The sequence below is a fragment of the Mastomys coucha genome, unplaced genomic scaffold, assembly GCF_008632895.1.
Source record: "Mastomys coucha isolate ucsf_1 unplaced genomic scaffold, UCSF_Mcou_1 pScaffold18, whole genome shotgun sequence".
Classification (NCBI taxonomy): Eukaryota; Metazoa; Chordata; class Mammalia; order Rodentia; family Muridae; genus Mastomys; species Mastomys coucha.
In genome coordinates, this window is record NW_022196900.1 from 42,807,453 (window position 1) to 42,827,779 (window position 20,327).

Genomic DNA, 20,327 nt, shown 5'->3' on the forward strand with positions numbered 1-20,327 from the left:
GATGCTTCTCGTTGTGAAGAGCACAAAGACATTCCTCTCCTAATGCTAAGATCGTCAGTTTGGGGATGGTGATGATAGTCAGTCATGTTAGTGAGCTTACCCTGGGCAGAATGTCTTCAATGTACAGAACACCTCTGCACTACAAAGCTGCGAGCCCTGGCCACTTCTCTAGCATTGTCCTTAAGTGAGTGATCCAGGTCCATTACAGCCAGAGGGAAGGAGGGAGAGCCGTGAAGAACAAGCAGGCAGTTACACCCACCCACAGGCAGACTTCTCCAGAAGTAAGTGGTATTTCTGTATTGTGCTTCAGGCTTGCTCCTCTCCTTCCTCCCCCTTCCCCTCCCCGCTCCTCCCCACTAGAATGTTGCCTCCCCTAGGAAGTCTTCCAGCATTTTCTTTACCCAGAACAATGGCTTTCACTTTGGCTTCCAAAGTTCTGTTGGCAAATATTTTCATGTCTATAGGTTGCATATAGTAGAACAACTTCAGGAGAAAAAAAAAAACACACTTTGATATTTTACTTTTTGGTACTCAGCAAAATTTTCCACAGATTTAGATCAAAGTAAGTACTCTTCATTGAAATAGTGATTTGTCCTGAAAGCCTCTTATGACAACTTATTTCAAAAGAAATCATTTAGAAACTCCTTTTAGGAAGCTATAGAATCATAACATTTGAAAAATTCTTACCAAAATATGTGGATAATTAAATTAACATACATTATAATGATGTTTAAATTACTTTATCTTCCTGGATTGTTTTGAATATGTACCTTGATTTTTTTATGTTTATCATTTGCTATGATCTTTTTTTCTCAGTTTAAATAAATATTCACTTGTGAGAAGACTATACATAAGAGCAGAACTTCAGGCCAAACTCGTCTGTTGGGGAAAGGGTGGTACGGCTCCCTGGTGATCCTCTAGTTGGCTGAAATTGTATAATATCCTGCGTTCTCAGCAGTCTCCACATTGTTTATGGAACATGAAATAAACCATAAACACAAAACGTACCTGGGTCAAATTGAAGCAGTTTGGATGGAGTGACAGTAAAATCTTTTCCAACTATAGCTGACACTTGGTTAACCTTAGTAGGGAAAGAAAAAGTCATTAAAAAAAATAAAAGTAAATATTCTACACTAGAGAAACGTTGACTCTCCCGACCCCCATACCAGACTAAATTCATGGTCTCAAATCTGTTTTTAATGTTAGGTAAGATATTTTAAATTATAATAAACCACTTGGGGCCCAGGCTCAGCGGTATGCTTTTCCCCCTTAAGTAAGTATGCTTCTCCTTTTAAAAGTATCCAGTCATTGGAATACATAGAGTAAAGTTTACAACCTTATTGTTCTCTTTGTTAGAGAGCCATTTTATTCCATCTCCTCCCTTGGTCATAACAGGGAGAAGGAAGGAGGGAAGGAAGAAGGAAACCCAGGAACCCTGCAAGCTCCAGAGCACAGAGATCCCTCAGGTCAGACTAACCAAACTTGCCCCGAGCATTGTTTCCCTGCCTCAGTGGACCAACCCCTCACTCAGCACCAGCTTTGTGGGGCTGACTGACCTGGTAAGTAGCTATGCGCAGGCAATCCACACCCAGGACCCACAGTTTTAGAGGCCTTGCTATGAAAGCTGTTCGGAGCGAAAATTACCCTGGTCTAACTCAACTCCTGACTGCTCCACTGGGTCCCTGATCCAGGTTTAAAACCCAAAGGGGCATCCCAAACCATGGTCTTAGACGCCCAAGGAGAGGCTATCTGTCTGCTCAAAAAATGTCTGTGTTAAGCTCGTAGAGGGCCATGCATTGGAGACCCCAGGTAGTTGTTAATTCACACATATTTAAGATGTTGAAGATCGTTAAGATGGTGAAAGGAAGGAAAGGCGCAACTTGAAGCTAGGACATGCCCATCTATTCCTGAGGTCTCTGACATTGTCTCTAGTTCCAGCCAAGATGCTAACAGGTTAATGATTCTGCCTAGAAGTGTCTGGCTGAAGAAGGGATTACCTCTTAGGCTTCCATGTGCTCTTTGTCTGCAGTGTTCAGTGCCAAGGCTCCCCCTGAACCAGCTTTTGCTGGGGGAAGGCAGTCCATGGTACACCTGCATCCACCATATGCTGGAAGTTACATTTGTCTGCATGGTTCTCCCATATGCAATTACCTAGTATTTACCACTACCGGGTTTACAGAATCCTCGGTGGGAAAAAAGCATGTCTGGGGCAAGGTGTTTGGAAAGACAGATCCGGTGAGAGGACACAATGCAACGAGGGCAAACAGCACGGAGCAAATGTGCCTTCTCTCTCTTCTCAGTCAAGTAGCCCGTAAGATCTTATGTAAGATGGCAGGTTATATATACCCCAGATCAAGCAGTCCCCAGAACCTCAAGGCCTGCACCCTTAGCTCTCAGGATAGTACAACTTTACATGTAGACTAAAGTCCCATATACGTTCTTTCTACTTGTCAAAGTGAGTGGTAACGTAGACTTAAACGCTTCACTCAAATATATCCCACTCTCTGTGAAGGACCAGGGGATTGTTAACAGAGCCCTATCAGGTTAATTTTCTTCTCTCCAGGTCACTACTTGGAGTTATAGGAAATGCCAACTTTTCTACCTTGATGATAAAACACCTGCAGGTCCATGAGACAGAGACTTGGGTCCACTAGAAAGATAAGCAGCGAGTCCGGATGTGCTCAGGTTCAGGTCCACGGGGTTTTGAGGCAATTTTAACTCAATATAACTTCTGCTAACAGAGAGGCCACCTCACCCAGAGGCTTATCCCATTAGACTGAGTAGGAGTCTCTTTCGTTCCCCATCAAAGCACACAAACTCACTCTGCAAGCCCACTTTCTGGAAGGGCTGTTGTTACAATGACTTCGAAGACACCTTCAACTCTATAAGCCTCAGGCTGTGCTCCAACCCATGGAAAGGACAGCAAATCCCATCCATGTGAGGACTCTACACTTCAGGTGACTGTCCCAAAGGGCCCTTCTACTTCTGCATGATGTCGATACTCCTCAAACTAGGCTTGTGTCTATTCCCATGGTCTCAGACATTGTCTCTAGTTCCAGCCAAGAGGCTAACATTCTGTCTAGAAGCATCTTGCTGAAGAAAGGATTACCTCTCAGGCTTCCATGTGCTGGTGACTGCTTTAGGCATCTCAGAGGAGCTGTATATACCTCCCAAGTGGAATTTAAGACAGATTCACTAAGATATTTCTTTCTGTGAAATCAAACTTGAAAGCTAACGAATGTGTAGAAATAGCCAGATTTCAAAACCAAAACCCAGTGGATTTTAAATATTGTGTAGGAATTCACTGAAAGACCGGGACAAAGATGTTCTATACTTGGACTCTCGGGCATATAGTGAAACTCCCCCAGCCCTGCAGTTTGTGGTCCTTGACCATTATGAATTTTTCCAAGATCATCAAAGGTGCTAACCAGCACATTAAGTTTCATCTCAACAATTTGCATTTTAGAGTTGTTACCTCTACACCCACAAAGGCTGAGTCCATGGAATATCCCCTTCTGGTAACTTGCAAGGGCAATATGCCCACATTCTCACAGACCTCATATTCAGTCTGGGACCACTCAATATACGACCATTTCAGCTCCAAGCTGTGAATTAAAAAAAAAAAAAAAGGATAAAGTACATCATTAGGTACCCATAAGAATGTCCCTCAGTGTGGTCAGATAGGTGAGAGACTGAGCACTGAGTTCCATCCAATGGCAGTTTGGTCAATCCATGCCAATGACAGAAATCCCTCACAGTTATTTGGCATATTTGTTCATGACAAACTTTTGCATTTTCTTATTAGATCATTATAATGTCCTTGTGATGGAACAGAGAAAATGTTCTAAATTCTATTTCATAAATGAAATAAAATTAAAAGAATTTTTAAATCCCACAATTGTTAGTGATGAGGTAGAGGTTTAAATTTGAGTGTGTGTGGAGGGAAAAAAAATCCAGCAGCTCAAGAGTCTATTCATTTTAGGGAGATCTCTGAAGCTGGGTTCACTTTACTAAAAAGTTATCCCCAGATGTGCTTAGGAATTAAAGTGTCTACGCATTGTTCCTAATTCCTGTTCTTCTTTCTATGCACGTGAAAGACACACAGTAGTATGCAGCTTGGGTGCAATCCTGGTCATCCCTCAGTGTCCACAGAAAAGTGGGACCCACTGCTGATGCCGGAATCTGTAGACACGCCCATGTCTCACACAGCCAGCACATAGCACACAGCCTGCGTATGGCATACAGCCTCTACATAGCACACAGTCTGTGTATAGCATACAGCCTGCACATAGCACACAGTCTGAATATAGCATGCAGCCTGTATATATCCTTCTGTATGCGTTCCTTCATCCCTAGATGATGGACAATACCAAATACAGTGTAGATCCTCTGTAAGTAGCTGACTTACTATATTCCTTAGAGGTCAATGACAAGAAAGAGGGTCTGTGTACTCAGCATGACATAATTCTGTAATAAATAACTTTGAATTATGATTGGTTATATCTACAAAACTCCTATGAGACAGAGGGCCAATTGTATACAGCTGAATATGATTCTTAAATAGTTCCGATATACCATGAATAAGTCTGACATTTGATGGAAACTGTCATATTTAATGGTTGTCATCTAAAGAACTTAGAAAGACTAAGATCAGAAAGGTTCAACTAGTTTGTCATCCTTGTAGGGGGGTCACAGGTCACTACCACATTATACAAAGTTCACCAACAAAATAATCCAGTCGTACTGGTCTGCCTAAGGATAATGGTCTGGGGTGGACTGACACCGCAACATAGACTTACTACGGGGGCCCATGATAAGATATGCTTGTTGTACACATACATGTTTAGTCAATACTTATTAAACATTGTTACTGCATGTTGAAGCTCATAAAATGACCTGAAATGCATTATTACATTAAGAAATACTGGTTCTTTCACTGGTATTTGCAACAGAATTTAAGTCTAGCATAAAATAGATCAAGAGATTAAAAAAAAAACTATGCTTAAAGCATAATAAGATAATAGTCAATAAGGTCAATTCAAAAGCCAATAAAAATGACAAGTTGCAAAGAATTCCCAAAGGATCCAGGTAAAAAAGAAATTAAGAAAAAAAGTGATTCAGGGAGAAGACAGTGGAATACATTGGACAACTGATATATGTGGTCAGATTAGTCTCCTATGAGTATGTGGTCTAAGTCTCCTATGAGTCAAGTGAGTTCCAAAGCTGAGCTCTGCAGTTCCACCCATTGCTTATATTAAGCATTATAAGCAGAAACCAATGCCACCATACAGAGCCATAGCCTTACTGTCTAACACTCGGTACAGTGTGGTTGCTGATCTAGATAAAGAAGGGAACGGTTTAGAGGACTGTTGACTCTAAAGCACAAAGAGTCTCCGTGTTTGGGAGTGTGTATGCATATTTTCCAGATGAAGCTTCTCAATTAGTACGATGCCTATAGGTTAAGACTGCCACCAAACAACGTCCTATATTTATTTTTTCCTAAAATTAATCACTATAAATAATAATAATCTGTTGAAAAGCCATGAAACAACCCATTTTGCAATCCTCCCTGTAAAAATCTGTATGACTATAAGGCTTGGTATTAGGTAGACAGTCAGAAGTAGGAAGCTATAAGAACAATGTGCAAGTTCTGTGTGTGTAGGCATTGTGTAGATAAGGTGGATTGATGTCTTCATATCTAAGGCACCCTCTTCTTGGTATCGAGAAAAGAGTATTTTATGGGCACAGATGATAGTTAACAAGGTACCATGCGTTAAACACATCTAGTGAACCTTTTAAGTTGATGGACAGGAGCTAGGACAGACATCCTAGCTAGAAAGACATCCTAGGCCAGGGCTTTCCCACCTCACACTGTGGATGTCAGAGTCGAGCATTCTTTGCTGCAGGGCGGCAGCCTGGACTCTGAAAGGTATAGCAGCACTACCACAGTGGACATAGATTTGTACTCTACCCTGCTAACAACCTTCAAAACTATGTCCAGACTTTTCAGATGACCCCTGGGAGGAAAGACACCTTCAGCTGAGAGCTACCCGTCTGCAGATGCTCAGAACCACAGAGGAACTGTTCTAAGTAAAAACTAAATTTTGGTCTTCAAGAACCACATCTGGAAACAGAAGACAATGAAGCTGGATTACACTGGTCCCTCTGCCACTCAGTAACTTGAAGTAGTCACACACATACACACACACATACACACACACACACACACACACACACACAAAAGGTGTTTGGACACTTCATTGAACATTTGGCAGATTCTTTGCCAAAGTTTAATTTTCTCCAATCACCTTATCCTGGTTTATGTTTTCATGCATAGCACACTATCTAGAATTTTTAGTACTAAGCATGTTCCATGGGAGCAGCCTTTGCTTCTCCATGTATGGCAGCTCAACGTGCAGAGTATGGAAGACAAATAGTGGCAAAGAGTACCCAGCACCAATCTGCTCACTGTGCTGGTTCTTGAGCTCAGAGGTCCTTTCCCAGCATCATTAGCATCTTATACACCCTGGAAATAATTCTCACATGCTCTTTATAACCCCAGCTTACTCTGAACCCCTTTAACCATCCATTACTCTGACCTCGTTAGAAAGATGTCAATAGAAGTATTCATCAGCAAAACACTCTTTCGTTTTTTCTGATCTTCCAATAGGTGATTCTTTTCTTTTTAATTTAATTTTATTTTTTTTGTTTCCTGGAGGGGTGCACCATTCCTGGAGATACTGCAGTACTACGTCGATGTGTGGAGTGGATGGAGCAAGCTCCTATTCCAACTCCTACTTCCAAAAATCCATTTAATATATTGTCCTTGGATAGAGGACTTATCAGATATTAAACTGATAAGAACAGATACTACACTTGACCTTAGCCAAAAGGTCGAATTATTTTATTTATTTACATTCCAAATGTAGCCCCCTTCCTGGTCCTCCCTCCCCTTTGCTTCTGAGAGGGTGCTCCCTCACCCACCCACCCACTCCTACCTCACCTGCTAGCATCCCCCTTCCCTGGGGCATCAAGTTTCTACAGGATTAAGAACATTCTTTCCCACTGAGGTCAGACAAGGCAGTCCTCTACTACATATGTAATGGGGGCCACAGACCAGCCCATGTATGCTCTAAAGCATGACTTCTTAACTGTACATATATGTTATTCTCTGAGGCATACTGTAATTCTCAACACTAGGCATGCCAGGAGACACTGTTGACTGCCACAAGCAGCAGAAGGATGGTCCAGGCATTTGGTAGGTGGAGCTAGCAAAGGATGCTGCTTACCAGCTGTGCTCAGGACATTGGCCTATGCCAAAGAATTATGCTTTCCTACACGGCAAAAGTGTTGTCACTGGTGAGAGAGCCTGTTCTACAATTTTTTTAAAAAAAATTATCCTTTGGGTATTTTATTTTGTAGTTATTTCACTCATATATATGAAGGAGCAACAAATGGAAAGAAACACTAGGGGTTAGAACATCAGTTTGGGATCTGGGACATCAATCTAGGTTAATAACAGTGCTTTATCCTCTTCATGCCTCAGTTTCCTCACTTCTCAAAGCATACTAAAGGCAAGTCATAACTCAGAGGAGTTAATGAACATCCACAAGTGCTCATTAAGTATGATGAGCTTCTCAGTAACGGGTTTCAGAGAAGCTAAAATTGCGATTAGGTCATGACTCCTCTAACTCGATTGTCACTTAAACTCAAGGAGCATCTGACATCAGAAAATAGAAATGCTAAAATATAGTTTTCTAGGCATTCTAAGGTTTATCAGTTCAGAGACAGAGCTATTAAGCCTGACAACCTCATACTTTGAACACCTGTGTTTCCCAGTTTTCATTTTCTCTTGATAATGGGGAGTGGCTGGCCGACAGGCAGCACAATGAGCAGAGCACACAAGCCCTTCAGAGTCGGGCACACCTTGCAAGTGCTCATTAGTGTGGGAATGCGGTCAGTTCTTCTGGTTCTCTAGGCTTCCGTTTTCATTATCTTAAAATGAGGAGAATTACACTCATGTCAAATCATTAAAATTAAAATTAGTTAATGTGTGCAAAGCACCTGTACACAGTGGGTGCTTAATAAGTGCCATTTTCTTTCCCTTCCTCTGTGCTTTCCGTAGCTCTAGACTGGGGATAAGCATGTTGACTCTGGGCTGTAGACAATGTTCAGGCATGAGTGAGCAAACGGCTTCAACCTCTCCCCTTACAAGGTGTTTCATAAAAGCAGTTTTAAAATGTTTTAAAGTTTGACTGATAGAAATTCCTTTCTTTTTACATTTCTTTTGACTTTTCTCTTCTGAGGCCAAGACTGAGTAACAGAACAGCTGGGTGCAGCTGCCAGAGAGGACAAGAATCAATGATCAGAGAAACCATTGAACGAGAAGGGCCATGGGGACCAACTTTCTCTCTCTCTCTCTCTCTCTCTCTCTCTCTCTCTCTCTCTCTCTCTCTCTCTCTCTCTCTCTCTCCCTCCCTCCCTTCCCCCCCTCCCTCCCTCCCTCCCTTCCCCCCCTCTAATAAAGAAGTCCACATGGACTGTGTACACAAATTACATTGGTATACATTGGCTTGGCTTCATTCTCTGGTCTACAAAGTTGTTTTCAATGAGTGCTGTGGGCACTGTGTTCCTTGCTTAGGTGCTGTAGATCATTTGGACAGTCAAGTTGAGCCAGAAACCAGAGCAAGTTTGTGAATGAGTCATGCCAAGGCCAGAGCCAGAAAGAGCTCTGCTCTCTGAGATCTGGATGGCAAGGCTCACACTCGGAGGCCACTCTGCCACTGGCACAGAGGTAGTTACTTCAATGCCTGGAATCTAATTTCCTTATTATCTTTGGAGGGTTGTGTTTTTAAGCACCTAACATGCTGCCTAGAATTTAGGCACTTAGCCAAATCTAAATCTTGAGGCAAACATCCATGGATTTCAGTGTTATAAAATAACTTCTACTTATGGTAGTGTCTTCCGAATGCATCCCGTGACAAATTGTTCCCTGCACTAATGTGGAAGGTGGGGGCGGGGGACTTTGTGGCCTGTTAAGGTGAGATGAGCTACATAATGAACCCTCTCACAGATTCTCACTACCATGACCAGCTTGATGAATTTTGATGTGATTAAACACACTCACCAACTAGCCAACTGCTGGTAACTTGATTAAGCTTGCCCAGACCAAACTTTCCTATGTTTGATGAAACAGAACATCTCTTGATCCCTCAGAACTAATAATGCATAGAAAGCACAAAAGCAATGCAGTGTCTAGCTTTCTGTGAATAACCATAAGGACTGTTTGCTTTGTAAATAACCCAAAATCAACAGATATTATTAGAATAAAATCAATATCTAATTACAGATGGGCTTTAATCCACCAAACAGTTCAGGATACTTCTTCAAACAGTGCACCAAATTAATATAAATACTCAGGGGAATTAACACTAGCTGGAAGGACCCCTAGATGTATTCTCTAAGAACTGAAATACAAGATTCTTCCATTTGTTGGACCTCGTGTGTTCATCTAAAGTAAATATAATAGTTCCCCATTGTACATATCAGAAAGCTGTTGTGAACAATCACCAAGTGGTGGAACCAGAGTGTAGGCCTGTTCAGCTCCAGGTCCAAGGATAATTATCTATACTATATCCCTGGAGCATTAGACATGGAGACCTCATCAATGTTGACAGTTGCTTTTCACGATTTCACACACAAAAAAAACGGATAAACTTTAAGGTTCTTGATGGAAAAATATCCCTCTTTCTCGCAGCTTGGATGGCCAATACCTACCAGGAAGGGAAGGCTTAGCTATCATTAAGGAAGAACAAAGGGGACAGGGTGGGGTGGCAGGCCACATGGGCTGATAACGGCTGAAACCCAGCTACCACAGTAAGCTACTGCACACGTGTGTAAGCCTCTTTCAGCTCTGTTTCCTTGCCTGCAAGTTCTAGATTATGATGGTTTCAGTGAATAAATGAGTAACATTAAGTAGAGCTAAAAAAAAAATGAAATTCTAAATGCCTATGGTTCATATTGTGTATGTAAGTAGGCTCTTGCTGGCTGTTTTGTGAAGACAAAACACTATTTAGAATTTTACTTTTTTTTTTTAAAGTCTCCCTCCCCACAGTGTGTGTGTGTGTGTGTGTGTGTGCGCGCGCGCGCGCGTGCACACACAGAGGTCAGAAGACAGCTCTTAAGAGTCGGATACAGAAATAAACTCAGGTGACCAGGACTGAACATGCACCTCCCTTGGTTTGTTATCAGAAAAACGTGTGCTTAGTTTCAGGAAACAAAACAAAACAAAACAAAAACCCTTTCTGCTTGGGCACAGCTATTCCACTCAAATACTGAGACAAATGCAGAGCAGTTTCTACTTCCCTGCACCCACTCAAAAGAAAATAGCCTACAGGGTGTTGGGAGCAAATCTGAGTTATTTTTGTATTATCTGTCTGCAGGCATCTTTCTTCACGGGGTCTAGCCATTTCCAGATGATCGGGCCATCTCCAGCTTGAGCCTATGGAAAGAGATCTCTGCCCAAGGATGCCTACGCCAATCTAAACCATCCTCCACGGGAGCCAAAGCTCTGTTACCTATGTGACATAGACTCTACTGTGACTTGCATACATAACTTTCATGGTTATCTAAAAACACAAAGCTCTTCCTTGGAGGGATGTCCTTGCTAACAACAAGGTATGTAAAGGGTGCATGTGTGTGAAAGCTAGCGCCATTGCTGGGGGGAAATTCTGTCACCCAAACCATGCTGGCTTGCACTACTCACTCAGGGGCAAATCTGATCAATACTGTGCATTTCAGTAGAACCACTTTTAAAAGTCTATAAGGTTGAATGAAGTCAATTTGTTAATTTTTTTAGAATGTAATTAACTATTTCTCTTGAAAATAAAGTTTCTTTTTTCTTTCTTCCTTCCTTCCTTCCTTCCTTTTTTTTTTTAGAGGCAAGTTGATGCTATCCATTCTTTAGACTGTGATCTCCAGCAATCAGTTCCCTTAGGCAGAGGCAATTCAATGGATGGGAAACACTTGTTTTCGTGTATAGCGTCAGGATTTTAAGTGCAGGTACCTGATCTTCCTTGTTCTTACCTGTTCCCTAATACCCAGTGCTGTGTGTCTGGAATATGGTAGCCACTAGCCAGGGGACCAACGTCTGTGGGGTTATTTAATAGACCTGGGTGAAGGACTGCACTTGAACTGCTAGCAATGACTATAGCAACCTCTGGTGGCGAGTGGTGAAACTACATTACAGAATGAGGAAAAGAAAAAAACAGCACTGAGAACGTTTTTCTCAGAGTTTCCCTTCCCCGGTCCACATTTCGACGTAGAGGGAGCATAGTAGGGCTGTGCTCATTTATGCTATTATTTATGTCTTGAATATGGTGAATACAAAATTTAGAACGAATTAAATTTTCTCTGAGGCGTCTGGGAAAGGCAGTAAATAACGAAAACTAATGCAGCACAAGGAATGGACGGATGGACCTTCATTGTGACCATCTGTCAGGCAGTAAATTATTCAAGGTCTATATCCAAGAGGCATCTGGAAAGGAGGCACAGCCACTGAAATTATCCTGCTCTGTTAATCTTGTTAATATTGCAGATTTGTTCTCGTTATGGTGAGTATCCTACATCATATATATTTGTGTTTATAAATATCACTTAATATCCCCTCGAGTCTATTTTTGTTTGTACTATCTTCTTCTTGCCTATAAGGCTTGTTAACTTGCAGAAGCAAGTGTATTTCTTTCTTTTCTGTAAGAAAGAATATATTTGGCTGCTCCTTCCTACTTCATCCCACCCCCCCACCTCCGTCCCCACCCACCCCATGGTTCAGAAGCCCATCCTGACTAACACAGTCCTAGAGTGACCTCTGGCTGCAGCATGTACACACAGGCTTTGAGCTCAGTCCTGAAAGCCCTCCAACAGCAACTTCCCAGGGTGTGAAAGGGGATACATTCACAACCATGATAAAAAAGGATGCTGTTCGCTTAACCTTTTAGTGTTTTTATAATCTGGGAACTACTGGCTTTTCCATCATCTAGAAATAATACAACAGAAATCCCCTCTCCAAAATAAATTGTATGAGCCCGTGAAATAGTCCATCAGTTTACCCTGTTAATTATAAATATCGACCCTGTAAACATTTACCCGATAAATGGTGAAAGACCTAGTTTGGAAAATATTATTTCATGTTCTTAATCGGATAGACATGATGTGCAGAACCAGTAAATAATCGAAAGTTACCTCCGGGGAGTGGCAGTGTTTCCTGTGGGGTCCATGGCCTGAAATTCCAGGATATCTGAATTCACTTGCAAGGAAGGGTTTATGATATAAAGGATGGTCTTATGGCTTAAGTCCTTCTGGCTAAATCGCTCATGGATGAATTCACCTACAAGCAAGAAATAGATGAATCTCATGGGTAATCAAATCAAACATCACTTGAGAATTGATAAGACCACACAGCTGTTTTGTTTGAAACAGACTTAAGGACTGTGGGGCTGGGGATTCTATTCAGGCGGTAGTACTTGCCTAGCATTCATGGAACACACCCAAAACCCTGCATGGCGGCATACACCTGGAATCCTGACACTTGAGATACAGGGGACAAATGATCAGAAGTTAAAGGCCATCCTCAACTACATATCAAATTTGAGGCCAGCCTGGGCTACCTGAGACCTTATTTTAAAGAAAAAGAGCGGAAGTCCATTTAAAGAAAACATTAACATTATTGCACCTACATTCAGACTCAAATGGGACGGACTCAAATTCATCTTTAAGTTTGCTTTGCTTTAGAGATATTTGCCTTACGGTACTAAACCAAAGAGAAAGGGAATAGGGAGTTGATAAAACTCGTCGCCTCTGCCATCCTGTGTAATGAGTTGTTATGATCACTGCCTTCCTGAAGCAGAACTAATATAAAATTTAGCAAAACCATTAGGGGAAAAACCATATTTTAAAAAGGAGCTGAAATAATTGAGGGTTCATACTAGGAGAAAGAAATTAGTCATAAATATCAATCTCACCCTGGCACTGTGTTCTGAATATAACACAACGTGAAAATAAAACAAAACAAAACAAAACAAAACAACAACAACAACAACAAATCAGGGAAGAGTTCATCTGCCATGTGTCAGGAACTGTTTCTCCTCATGAAGATGAATTTAGAAGACTCAGCAACAATACTGATTTATAAACTGAGTTTATCAGCAAGCCCTAGGAAGCACTCACCAAATGGGCCTACCTACACTTAACTGAGTTTCTCTCTAGCCCTGCCAGCAACTAGTAGTTTAAAATGAGGACTTCCGAGGATTGTGAAGGAAAGTAGCCCCCCCCAAAAAAAGATGGGAAGTACCCGTTGTTGTGTTCTCCAGACGTCCGTGCAATGGGCCTCGTAAAATCTTAAAGATGATCTGGTCATCCTCTGTGTCAGGGTCCGACGCCTTCAGCACATGGGAAGTTATGTAAATCCCATAGCAGCCATTTTTCAAGAGCCCCACTTGAGAAGGGGAGTGCAAGTGTGTGATGCGGGGTGCTGCCTTGTCCAGCTGGTCCACCTGAAATCACCAGTGTAACATTACACAAGGACTTCTCTCCCTATGCTACACAGGGCTTTCATGGTTCAACAATGGCGAACTCCTCAACTTACAGATTACTTGGAGTCCTTATCTGTTGATTTCTGCTAAAGCCTCTCTTGTTCACCCTATCCTAACAAATACAGAGAAGAGGGCAGAGGCTTACTTTCCATCATAAGCCTCCACCCAGCTTTGTAATGTCTCCTGTCTGACTTTCCTTACAATATTAGCTTTATGAAGGGAAATACTGCATCTTCCCACCCAATGCCCACTCTTGCACATGGCACTATGCATGAACCATGGCAGAAGCCCATGGAATATGCTAAAAATGACCCAAAAATTACACGGCAAATTTAATGTTAGCACCACAGAAAGATTTGCTGTGTTTAATGAACTACATAAACACAATCCTAGGTTTTTACAAATGCCAAAGACCCTTTCCACATGCCTTTGCCCAAATGCCAAAGTGTTGAATAGAAAAACTGAAATAGTTCACTATAAAAGTTATGAAAGTGATTATCTTTAGACTGTATGTTGTTTAACTAAGGCTGAAGACCATGGACTTAATAAGTGGACTAGATACTTGGGGTGATGGCTTGGGGTGATGGCTGTGGCAGAGATGGAATCCCTGGGGCAAGCTGGCTAGCCAGATTAGGTGAACTAGCAGCTCCATGTTCAACAAGAGAGCCCCTGGATTTGTAAAATAGAGTAATCAAGGAAGACACTCAAAGTCAGCTTCTAGTCACCAAGTGGACATACATCCACACGTGATGCTTCCACATTTATAAGTATGCATGCACACACACCAATGCATATGCATGCAAAAAAAGGTGTATTTATGTTTTCTAAATTTGTTGTAGATGATTATAAAAAATATTTTAATGAATTTCGATCTGAAAACTGTATACTGGGACTTTCAGCACTTCAAGGCTGGTGAAATGTGGGGTGTGAATTTCCTGATGATCTCCAGGGAAGAGAACCTCCCAAAGTCATGGTGGCATAAGAGGAAAAATGAAACATACTAAACTATATTAGACTCCTCCCAAACACAGAAGGCTGACACAACATAAGGTTATGGCTTTTATTTTGTTCTTGTGTTCATAAACCCATGAGTTACAAAAGTAATAAAGATTTGTTGTGGTCAATGTTGTGTAACAATGTCTTGCTACACAAACACTAGGCACTTTGGTCCCCTCTTGTGCCTCTGGCCATATCGATGTGTTCAGATATATTAAACACTTTGTGTCATCAAAAGCAGGTCTTTGACTTGGTAGACCAGAAGGCTTTAAGACATTACAGGGGAAGATATTTTATTTTTAAGGAAGGCTCTGTGTATCTTATGATAACTTAAGGTGTACTTAGGAAAATCCTTCCAGACATGTCAGTCCCACAGAGAGTAATGGTAGGTTCTTTTATCTCCACACAAGCCTTGTTCCCTTCACTGGAGAACTACAGATTGTGACAGTCTTGAGCATGTGAGATTTCCCACAGAATGAAGGTCATGTGTGCCTGCTGCTATTAGCCAACCCCACCATATCAATCAGTCTATCTATCTATCTATCTATCTATCTATCTATCTATCTATCTATCTACTCTATCTATCAGCCATATATCTATTATTTTTAGTTCTTCCATCCAGCAGCTCTTCCCTTGGTTACTCTTAGAACCACACAGAACCTGTTGTTCCATGCTTGGGTTACTTACCTGGGTCAGTGTATTATTTGGTGGCAGTCAATAAATATTGTATTGTCTTGGCAAAACCACTCTTGGAAGCAAGACACTAGGAGTGTCTTCTGGCCTACACTGCTGGCAGGGTCAGCTGCTTCATAAAACACTGCTTTACCTCTCTGCTCTGAGGGACCAGGGGGTCAAGCAAGTTTGAAGACAAAAAGCTTAGGCTTTCCATGTAAGTGTTTAGCGCAAGGTTTGTTTTGTTTGCTTGCACAACGGACATCTTACATTTGTGATAAAAACCCAACAGAGAGCTTCCACAACTTCATAGAGGGAACACACTCTTCGAATAGCTTTACTATTAGAGGAACACTCTGGTGGAGAGATCTGTTTTAGTTTTAGCACATTCTCTCTACTCCACCCCCCTTTCCATCTCTGGAGTACAGGAAACAGCTCTATCAGCATGTAGAACTTGTAACTCTTTGAAACTTTCAGGAAACAAATCCAGAAAAGCATTTTTTCAGCAGACCTGTATATCAATGGCATCAACACCATCTCCCCAAGTATCTACAGTCTTCACAGTGCCAAAGACTCATCCACACCCAGAGACCCTGAAGGTTAATTCTGTGACAAGTCTTGTAGGCCATAGGCCTGGATTGACTGGGTAATGTAGACTGAGTGAGCATTGTCCCTTGCTAGTCCAATAAGAGAAGACTGAGATTCCCCCAAAGAAGTAAGAGCTTTGTCTCTCTACCCATTTTAGAGCCAAGGCTACAGTATCACCTTGGCTGCCAGTTTTAGTCTACTGGCTTGCTTGCCCAATACATTTTTTTTATTAGATATTTTCTTTATTTACATTTCAAATATTCTCCCTTTTCCTGGCTTCCCCTCTGAAAAACCCCTTATTCCCTCCCCCTCTCCCTACTCACTAACCCACCCTCTCCCGCTTCCTGGCCCTGACATTCCCCTACACTGGGGCATAGAGCCTTCACAGGACCAAGGGCCTCTCCTCCCACTGATGACCGACTAGGCCATCCTCTGCTACATATGCAGCTGGAGCCATGAGTCCCCCATGTGTACTCTTTGGTTGGTGGTTTAGTCTCTGGGAGCTCTGGTGGTACTAGTTAGTTCATATTGTTGTTCATCCTAAGGGGCTGCAAACCCTTCAGCTCCTTGGGTCCTTTCTCTAGCTCCTTCATTGGGGACCAATTCCTAAATCAACTTGTGCCTGTGTGCCTCTCTGTCTTTCACAGACACACACTTTGTCCCTCACATTCTATTGATCTGTATTGTCTATCTACACTGATATATGGATACTGTACGCAGAGGGTAAAGAACAAGAAGAAAATAGTATCTCACTAGATAGAGGGTGTCCTGAAGTAGAGACAAAATCCCATCTTTGTTGCTATTGGTTGAAGTGTGTGGAACAGGGTGAACCCCATCCAAGAAAAGTATGTGTAAGAGTTTTGAGAGCCAGAACATACTTGATGTGTTTTGACTAAAAGATGAAAAACACTCTGCCCTCCAAGAATTGTTGAGAGTCTACAAATGTGGCCGTATGGAGCCATAGGAAGGACACAGAACTTGGAATCAAACAGACTTGACGCCTTTGATCAAATTATTTAACTTCTGATACTCAAGTTTCTTCATGTATAAAAATGTAGACAATAAAACCTACCACATAAAATGTTTATGAGAATCAAATGAGATTTATGCAAAGTAGCTCTGCTCATTAGATAACCATTTTAAAAGCATGCAAAGCATGTAAGAGTCAGAGGATGGGGAGATAGACTGTAGAAACAACATGTAGATATGACAGGGCCACAACACTCATGAATGCCAGTCAGCTGATGATTTGCACAAGACTGGGCCCATCCATACTTCACCATGGGTATGGGAGGGACCACACAACTGATCCCTGAAGTCCTATTGGCAGTTAATGGTTGCTAGAGGAGAGAGCATTGTTTTCTTCAGTGATGCAGCTCGTGCTCCGGAGAATAACCTCCTACCCACACTCATGCGAGCAACACTAATCAAACTCAGTGGGTCACACACACTCACACACACACACACACACAAAGAAGATGTTGGAGAATAGTTTCAGTGGGTAGGAGATGGGGATAAATGGGAGAATGGGGAAATGGGAATAATTAAGACTCATTATATAGATGCACGGAGCTGTCTAGGAATCAAAAGTGGAAAATAGGTGTTTGTAGCTGCTGCTACTGTTATCGCCATCATCAGCTCCTGGGTGATACTGATGCCACCTTGTAAGTCATCTACACTTACAATGCCAGTAGATGACATGCCTGACTAAGCAGAATCCTAAAGGCATGATTATAATTTCAAAAGTCTAGTACATACCTCAAATATGTTTCAGGCAATGTGTGAGTACCTTGGATAACCTAATCTTGTTTAATTGCCACCACATTCTGCAGGTGTGTTTTTCAAAAACTAGGAGTGTGGTAGTTTGAATGGGATAGGCCTCAGAAGCTCATGTATTTGAACACTTAGTCCCCAGTTGATGGACTGCTTAGAAAGGAATAGGAGGTGTGTGCTTGTTGGAGGTGTGGGCTTTGAGGTTTCAAAAGTCTATGCCAGACTCTGCCTTACTCTCTCTGCCATGGGCATGTGGGTCAGGATGTAAACTCTCAGCTACTGCTCCAGGATCATGCCAGTCAGCTGCCATGCTCCCCACCATGATGACACAAACAATGTACCTGCCATACTTGCCTGGATAGTGAAGCGAACAGGCTCTTTCTGAACTTTTCCATCCACAACAAAGCCTTGGTTCTTCCTGTCTGTGGCTAGGAAGGTAAAGCAGTCCTCCTGGGCACCGTCTCCTGAGTGCTGGTAGGCCACACCCCTGCTGTCCACATCTCGCTGGGTGAAATTATGTTGGAGTACTTTCCCTCTCAGGTAGAGGTACCCATGACGTGGGAGCTGGGCCAGAAAGAAGGTTAGATTCTCTGGAGGTGTGTCGGGGTCAGTCAGCTGAAGGTGATCAGCAGACAGTAGGCTCATGGCCCCTTCAGCTAGCCTCAGCCTTTTGTTCTTGGTCAGCACAGGCAAGGCACGGTCCACAGTCTGCAGCGTGATCTCAAACACCCCATGCTGGGTCTGCAGTCCATTGCTGATGGTAAATCTGGCAAAGAGAGGCAAGGCAGCCTTCAGCATGGGCTCTTGTGTCCCCATCGACTGGAATGAAATGATAACACACACACCTTTACTACAGGACACACCACATTGAGACTCAAAGGGGAAAGCAGGGATGGGATTCCTGAAGAGCACCCTTCTGTTATTACAAGAGTTGCTAGGCAATATACACGTTGACCATGCTACATCCAAGAGTATTTTCCCAGCACCATTGATGTCCCTCCTATTGATGTCCCTTGCCCTAAGCAGGCAAGTTCAGTGTAATCTTTCATGCCAAACAGGAATTTCCTGTCCAATTGAACCAATTGTGTGAGTAGCTAGTGTGTGCTCATATATTTTTAATATTGCAGTAATATATTTTCATGGAATGTAGAAAACAGAACTTTAAAGACCACAGTATATAAAGACACCAAATAGGATAATTTAGTCTAATTTATATATTTTCATGCTTTTTTTCCTTGTACTGGGTATTGAACTTTGCATGTGTTAGTCTACTGCTCTACCACTGTGCTATGTCCCCAAACATCATCCTTATTTCTGTAAAGACAAAACAAAACAAAACAAAAACCCCAAAACTCTGTCTCTTTGTCTCTCTTTCTGTGTGTGTGTGTGTGTGTGTGTGTGTGTTCGTGTGTGTGTGTATGCATTCCACAGTACATGTGCAGAGTCACTGGACAATCTGCACATCAGTGTCAGGTCTTACCTTCCACTTTATTTGAAGCATGGTCTGTTGTTTGCAGCTATATATGACAGGCTAGCTACACCCCCGCCCACCCCCAAGATTCCTGGGATTCTTGTGTTTCCAGCTCCCATGTCACCTCAGGAATGCTGGGATTGCAGATGTGTGCTACTGCCTCTGGCAGCAGTGTTTGTAAGAACATTGCTAAAGTTTGTAAAAGGCAGATCACATTATTCAGCCATGTTATCTTATCACACTCTTCCTTTCTGGGACTACTTATCATACTTTTGTAAGATGATGAGAGGATAGGCCAGATAAATGCAAGATACTAACTACCCAGCTCTAACGTATTATGTAAGACTCTAACCTCTTAGAGTCTACATGTCTTTTTCTGCACCTGCTTCATTTGAGGTATGTAGGTATTGATGACGGACAAGGATCCTTCACAAAAACCTAGTGGAGGGCATGGACAGGTAGATAAGAGTTAGCACTAGAACTCAGATTTGTGTGTGTGTGTGTGTGTGTGTGTGTGGTTTTTCAATACAGGGTTTCTCTGTATAGCCCTGGCTGTCCTGGAACTTACTCTGTAGACCAGGCTGGCCTCGAACTCAGAAATCCACTTGCCTCTGCCTCCCAAGTGCTGGGATTAAAGGCGTTCGCCACCACTGCCTGGCGAACTCAGATTTTTTTTGTCTCTGCATACTCTGTTCTTACAGACTTTTCAATCAACAGCTTAACAACACGCCCCCTCCAGCACCTCCCCCCCCCCCATACACACAAATAAATCAAGAGTTGTAGTCTTAAAGTACCAATGTCCAACTTTGGAGAGAGTAGAAATGACACGTGTTTGGGGTCAGTAGATCTCTCTTACAATCTTGAATATATGTTTTCCCTACATCAATCACTAGAGCTATTCCTTTCACTGCACTCAGTTGTACAGTAACACTAGTTTTTAATAATGTTTCATCATTTTATTTCCACTGCAAAGAAACTTAATAATATCATGAATGGTCCTAATTAGCATTAACTGTCAACTTGACAGAGCCTAAAATCACCTGAGAAGGGAGACTCCATCAATAGGTTGTCCAAATCAGACTGGATTGTGAACATGTTTGTTGGGATTGGCTTGTCTGTAAGCTGATGAAGCAGAGTTTAGCCAACTGTGGGTGGCACCAGTCCCTAAGCTGTATAATAAAGCCAGCTAACCATGAGTCTGTTAGAGCAAGCCAGTAAAGTGAGTAGCATGCTTCAAG

General features: G+C 42.2%; 1 protein-coding gene and 1 non-coding gene across 7 annotated transcripts in view; both read right to left on the reverse strand.

Moving 5' to 3' along the window:
• Nucleotides 1-20,327, reverse strand: part of Frem1 (FRAS1 related extracellular matrix 1) — a 160,175-nt gene that overhangs the window by 22,625 nt on the left and 117,223 nt on the right. For 3 of the 6 annotated variants that reach the window (XR_004120883.1, XM_031377760.1, XM_031377759.1), the window contains 5 exons: nt 17,973-18,437; nt 13,349-13,550; nt 12,241-12,385; nt 3,476-3,605; nt 1,009-1,081 (listed from right to left, as the gene is read on the reverse strand). Coding sequence is in view for 5 of the 6 variants with exons in the window: in XM_031377759.1 (XP_031233619.1) it covers nt 1,009-1,081; nt 3,476-3,605; nt 12,241-12,385; nt 13,349-13,550; nt 17,973-18,437 (1,015 nt within the window). In the remaining variant the exon portion in view is untranslated. The remainder of the gene's footprint in view (nt 1-1,008; nt 1,082-3,475; nt 3,606-12,240; nt 12,386-13,348; nt 13,551-17,972; nt 18,438-20,327) is intronic. The other 3 variants (XM_031377755.1, XM_031377754.1, XM_031377756.1) reach the window with 1 other exon arrangement.
• On the reverse strand, nt 6,716-6,903 carry LOC116097368. The gene has a single exon (XR_004121388.1). It is a non-coding gene; the product is annotated as a U2 spliceosomal RNA (small nuclear RNA).